Raw genomic sequence first — 6,857 nt, forward strand, 5'->3', positions numbered from 1 at the left:
CCCTCCTCCTCTCTTTCTCTCTTAATCAAGAGGCCAGATAACAGTCTACATCTATTAAGCAATAGAGCAGACAGGCTGGTTCCTCAAAGCCCTAAGACCATCCAGCTTCTATCGCAGGACAGTGTTACTACGGAAACCATGTTTGGAGTGCGCTGGTGATAGATATCAGCGGTGTTTATCTAATAATAATTTGCCTTTAACTGCGCTGGATGTTTAGATTCGGCTGTAAACAGCGTGGCTGGCTGTAGTCGATAGGCGGTCGGAGCTACAGAGGGAGGAATGAAGTAAAGAAGATCCAGTTGTCAGACCTGGCAGGATATCCACGGTGGAATAATGTAAGCTTTAATACTCTATTTCTATTTTGGCTACTTCAAAAAGTATCTACAAAAAATTCTAGTCAAGTTAGTTTTTCCGTCATGTACACATGATATATTGTAAGCCTACATGGAGTACACAGTGAATGAAATGCTTACTTGCAGGTTCACCTCTCGACAATGCAACATCAATAGAAAAAACAAGTAAGTGAATACAAAGAGTAGTACAAATAAAAAAATGTTTTTAAAGAATAGTATTTTAGCAAAAATATAATACAGAAAGCACTCACAAATTGAAGTTGGATATTTACAAGACTGGGAAATTGTGCAATGTCAATAATAAATAGACATTGTGCAGTAATAATAAATAGTATTCCAGTAGCAGCAGTCATGGAGTGTGTGTGTGGCCGTGGAAAGTAGTTTGGGGGTGAGGGTGCTGAGATGTAAAATATTTGTAAAAAATTATTTAAAAAATGTAATTCCGATTTTCAGGGGGCACCCTCAGCACCCCTACTTCCCACGAATATGTACAGTACCATTCAAAAGTTTGACCACACCTACTCATTCAAGGGTTTTATTTTATTTTTGATATTTTCCACATTGTAGAATAATAGTGAAGACATCAAAACTATGAAATAACACATATGGAATCATGTAGTGACCAAAAAACAAATGATTTCAGACTCTTCAAAGTAGCCAACTTGATGACAGCTTCGCACACTCTTGGCATTCTCTCAACCAGCTTCATGAGGTAATCACCTGGAATGCATTTCAATTAATAGGTGTGCCGTGTTAAAAGTGTATTTGTTGAATTTCTTTCCTTAATGAGTAGGAGCCAATCAGTTGCGCTGTGACAAGGTAGTGTTGGTATACAGAAGGTAGCCCTATTTGGTAAAAGAACAAGTCCATATTATGTCAAGAACAGCTCAAATAAGCAAAGGGCAATAACAGTCCATCATTTCTTTAAGATATGAAGGACAATCAATGCGGACCGCCACATGAAAGGAAGACCAAGAGTTACCTCTGCTGCAGAGGATAAGTTCGTTACAGTTACCAGCCTCAGAAATCGCAACCCAAATAAAAACTTCACAGAGTTCAAATAACAGACACATCTCAACTTTTCAGAGGAGACTGAGTGAATCAGGCCTTCAGGGTCTAATTGCTGCAAAGAAACCACTACTAAAGGATACCAATAAGAAGAGACTTGCTTGGGCCAAAAAACATGAGCAATGGACATTAGACCGGTGGAAATCTGTCCTTTGGTCTGATGTGTCCAAATTTTAGATTTCTGGTTCCAACCGCCGTGTAGGTGAACGGATGATCTCCGCATGGTTCCCACCGTATGGAGCATGGAGGAGGTGGTGTTATGATGTGATTCAAGGCACACTTAACCAGCATGGCTACCACATCATTCTGCACCGATAAGCCATCCCATCTGGTTTGCGCTTAGTGGGACTACCATATGTTTTTCAACAGAACAATGACCCTTAACACACCTCCAGGCTGTGTAAGGGCTATTTAACCAAGAAGGAGAATGATGGAGTGCTGCATCAGATGACCTGACCACAATCACCCGACCTCAACCCAATTGAGATGATTTGGGATGAGTTGGACTGCAGAGTTAAGGAAAAGCAGCTAACAAGTGCTCAGCATACATGGGAACTCAAGCTGTCATTAAGGCAATGGTTGGCTACTTTCAAGAATCTCATATGAAATATATTTGGATTTTAACACTTTTTTGCTTACTACATGATTCCATATGTGTTATTTCGTAGTTTTGATGTTGTCACTACTAATCTACAATGTATTAAATAGTACAAATATAGAAAAACCCTTGAATAGTACTGTATGTGTGTGAGTTTGAGCTTACGTGTGAGTGTGTAAGCATGTGTGGTGAGGTGCAGAGAGTCCGTGCAAGAGACCGTTGGTGTTCTAGCGGTCAGTCCCGGTCACAGTGGAATGGAATACTGTAGCTATCTATGGTAGAAAATGTACAAAACAACGTGAAGAGTTGGTCAAGAGGTCCGTGAGTTGATTGGACTTGCTGGCAATCCTCCACTGTCATCATATCTGCCAGTAAAAGTGTCAGTGAGGAATTTCCCATACAAGGAGGTAATGTTGGATTAATTGTCTCCTACGCTCATGCCTTACCTACAGTATATGCCTTATTACACTGCCCTTTATATGATGCTGGAAGTACATAGAGGGTAAGATAATACAATTCAGTTCAGTGCAGACACGCTATGATAAATCTCTCGAATGCTTGACCTGACAGCCTCTCGGCACAAGGCTGGTGAACAAGACTATAGTAAGGGCTACTTGGTTGTGGCAGAATGAGTTATAGCTCTTTCTTAATTGTGAGTGTTGTGTTTAGGACTTCCCTTTGATGATGTCAGAGATGGTTTCATCCATTGTTGACCTATTGGAGATGTTTAAGAACAGGAAATTAAAACACTGTTGTACTAACAAGGATAAAGAATGGTAGCAGCTAAGACCATGCATTACCCCTTTGTGGACGTACGCGCCAATATATTTTACAAGCTGTTCTGTGTTTGTGTGTATAAGAAGTACAGGTTTCAATCCAATGATAAGACAATATTATAACTACGACACAGGAAGCAATAATGTCGTGTTGAGACTGTTTGTATACAGAACCATGTGCCAGACACACACATCCTGAGTCATCACATTAAACAAAACCCAGATGCCCATCAAATCTAAAGGTATACAGTAAGTTCCCAACAGATACTGACCATATTTTCTCTCCGAGTGTTTGGTTTAATTGTAGTTATTTTGCATGAAATTCACATTAAAACTTCTTATGGGCAGGTGGGACGGTAGCTTCCCACCTGCTCAACATCCGGTGAATTGCAGAGCGCCAAATTCAAAATACAGAAATAGTCCAATTAAACATTCATAAAAATACAAGTGTTATACATCGGCTTAAAGATGAACTTCTTGTTAATCCAGCTGCTGTGTCAGATTTCAAAAAGGCTTTACGGCAAAAGCATACCATGCGATTCTCCGAGGACAGCGCCCCGCTTGCAAAAGCATACAAACATTTTACAACCAAGTAAAGGAATTTCAAAAGTCAGAAATAGCTATTAAATTAATCACTTACCTGTTTGTTTTTTGTTCGATAAAGTCCCTCTTTATGTCCCAAAAACTCATTTTGTTGGTGCGTTTTGTTCAGTAATCCACTGGCTCAAAGGCGGTCACGCCATGCAGAAGAAAACATCCTAATAGTACCGGTAAAGTTCGTCGAAATATGTCAAACAATGTTTATAATTAATCCTCAGATTGTCTATTGTCTAAATAATTGATAATATTTCAACCGGGCAATAGCGTCTTCAATAGAAAGGAAAAACAACGAACGGCGCACAATCGGCGCAAACCAGCTCTGCTTCTTTCTACAGCACTGAAAGAAAGGTCTCATTCTTCCTCGTTTTTCAGAATACAAGCCTGAAACAATGTCTGAAGAATGTTGACATCTAGTGGAAGCCATAGGAACTGAAATCTATGTCCTAACCCAACAGATACGGTATAGGCATTCAATAGATATCCCACTAGATAACCCACTTAAAAAATATCCCACTTCCTGGATGGATTTTCCTCAGGTTTTCACCTGCCATATCAGTTCTGTTATACTCACAGACATTATTTTAATAGTTTTGGAAACTTTAGAGTTTTCTATCCAATACTACCATGCATATGCATATCCTAGCTTCTGGGCCTGAGTAACAGGCAGTTTATATTGGTACCTCATTCATCCAATATTCAAAATACTGCCCCCTACCCAAGAGAGGTTCATCTGAACCCTATTTCATCTGCTAGTATTGTATTGTGATTATTGAGCACATGGATGTTGTTTCAATTACACCCTCCACTTGGCATACTTAAAAGGGGTGAGTAACAAAAGGCATAAACCGTATTGTGCCGTGTGGTAATCTCTTTCTATCCTCTCTTGCCATCAGAGTCTTGGAGCCCATGAAGAGACGATGAGTTGGTTTTATTGTCAGGGACAGGAAAACCACGCTGTCTAACTGGGTTTGTTCCAGGCTGTTGACCCATAAGCAGCCTTCACCTCTGAAGCCTCAGACTGTCTGACAGATCAAGCCCTTTGCACTGCAACGTTTTCATCCCCCCAGAATGCACTGAGATGATGTGACAGATCTTGCTCCCTGTGCCTTCCAGTGACTGTACCCACCTCCAAGGCCACCATGCAGGAGTGCCACACTGCGCTGTGTCTGTCCGTCTACCTTCTCACCTTTTTGACGGGCCTCCCGGCCAATGCTGTGGCCTTCTACACCTTCAGCAAGAAGGTAAGGCAAAAACCCACACCCATCGACATCCTGCTCCTCAACCTGACCATCTCGGACCTCCTCTTCCTGCTCTTCCTGCCCTTCAAGATGCAGGAAGTCACGGACGATATGACCTGGAGTCTACCCTACATCCTCTGTCCTTTATCTGGCTTCTTCTTCTACATGACTATCTACGTCAGCACCTTATTCCTGACAGCGGTCAGTGTGGAGCGCTACCTGGGCGTGGCCTTCCCCATCCAGCACTCGCTGAAGCGCCGGCCCCTGTATGCCGTGGTGGCCAGTGTATTTATCTGGGTCTTCTCCATCCTCCACCTGAGCATTGTCGTCATCATGCCCTACTACAACCCACCGCAAGACTCTCTCAGTTCCACAACCAACTCTTCCAACATCTACGAATTCTCCAACGTCTCCAACGTGCTCATTAGTGACAGCGACAACATTGTGTCTTCCAGGAATGTGTGCTATGAGGACTTCAGCAAGAAGCAACTGGCGATCCTCCTGCCTGTGCGTCTGGAGCTCTGCCTGGTTCTATTCTGTGTACCTTTCCTCATCTGCAGCTTCTGCTACATCAACTTCATCCGTATCCTCTCCGGCCTGCCCCACATTGGGCGTCGCAGACGCCTCCGTGCTATCGGCCTGGCTCTGGGGACACTGCTGGTGTTTGCCTTCTGCTTCGGCCCCTACAACGTCTCCCACATTGTGGGCTTTATAACCAGGAAGAACCCCGACTGGAGGGACATGGCGTTGCTCTGCAGCACCTTCAACGCCTGCCTGGACCCCTTTATCTTCTACTTCTCCTCCTCGGCCGTCAGAGGGACCCTAGGGAGTATGCTGCAGGGGGCCAGAATCAAGCTGGCCAAGTGTCACATTCACTGGTCCCCTTGGAAGGGAATGAGCGAGCCTCAGATAGATAAGGGACCCAAACAAGCAGAGATGAATGCTATCTGAAGCTAATTGAATAGGGCCTGTATTAACTGAAATGAGATGTTGTGCTCTCCATGCCTAGAGGCAAGATATGAGTGCTCTGATGTTTATGTTTTTTTACATGTGAGACGGGAGAGACTGTCATTTACTGTATATGCGTCTCTGTTTGATCATTGGTGGGCAAACTTCCTACTTAGATTAGAGACAGGATATGGGAGATACGGAGCCTGCCTTCCTCCTGAGAGACACAAAACAAGGGCTCACAATAGGGAGTTACTGCCTTGCTGCAGATAGCTGGAATCAAGTGCAGTCATTGCCAATTATGTATTATAAGTACACACCTACTGTGACATGAAATACATTTGAGAGTATATTTGTTGTATTGGGTTGCCTGATAAGATTGTAAAACAGAACAGAAAAGTATCATTGATTAGCAGGTGAAGTGTTTATTTCAACATTGTTGAAAATTGTATTTCACAAGGTTGAAGCCCATTTACACAACTAGGAGCAGTTTGATGATGATGTCAACTGTAGAGAACATCAGCTCTAACATCTGAGAGACACATCAGAACAACATCAGAACAACATCTCTCAGCACTGAGAGATAAGCATCTCAAACAAGTGTCACAGTAGTATCGCATATGGTTGAAAAGGAACGATGATACAGTATGCACTGTGTGTGCTAGCTATTCAATTGAATCTGAGCACTGAGCAGAGTTGGTGTGTGTGTGTGTGTGTGTGTGTGTGTGTGTGTGTGTGTGTGTGTGTGTGTGTGTGTGTGTGTGTGTGTGTGTGTGTGTGTTTTCTTGTGCAAGCATGAGCACACATGCGTAAGTGAGGGATTTTGTGTGTACTTGTGATTCATTGTGTCCATAGATTACTACTATTGGCTTTGTAAAATGAATGTGGACTCACTGTCCCATTTTGTATACACCTCTAACATCTGTTACCTTCATTGTTTGATTCTGGGACCAAATAAAAATATTGATGTTGAAATAAAAGCATGTTCATTTTGTGAATTACAGGAACAAAAATACTATAATAGTTGAACAGCATTGAATAGGTTACACAATTACAAGCAAAACCTGGCATACTTGGACATAATCAGGTTGTTGTGGAACCCAGGTTCTTGCTACTGTTTTGGAGTCATAACATGTACAAAATGACGTCCATCCCTTCAGAGATACTTCCCAATGCCGTGTAACTCATGATACTTGATGAGCCTCTCAAATGTTTACACAGAGACTATAGTCACTGATAAGGTATCATGGGTGGTGCATGTATACTATACAGCCAG

General features: G+C 42.4%; 1 protein-coding gene across 1 annotated transcript; it reads left to right on the forward strand.

Annotated features, from left to right (window-relative positions):
- On the forward strand, positions 1 to 6,561 carry LOC109901482 (free fatty acid receptor 2-like). Its single transcript, XM_020497479.2, has 2 exons — positions 1 to 335; positions 4,289 to 6,561. The coding sequence occupies exon 2, from the start codon at positions 4,535 to 4,537 to the stop codon at positions 5,582 to 5,584; it is 1,050 nt and encodes a 349-aa protein (XP_020353068.1). The 5' UTR covers positions 1 to 335; positions 4,289 to 4,534; the 3' UTR covers positions 5,585 to 6,561.
- The last annotated feature ends 296 nt before the right edge of the window (positions 6,562 to 6,857 follow it).

This window comes from Oncorhynchus kisutch, linkage group LG13, assembly GCF_002021735.2.
Source record: "Oncorhynchus kisutch isolate 150728-3 linkage group LG13, Okis_V2, whole genome shotgun sequence".
Classification (NCBI taxonomy): Eukaryota; Metazoa; Chordata; class Actinopteri; order Salmoniformes; family Salmonidae; genus Oncorhynchus; species Oncorhynchus kisutch.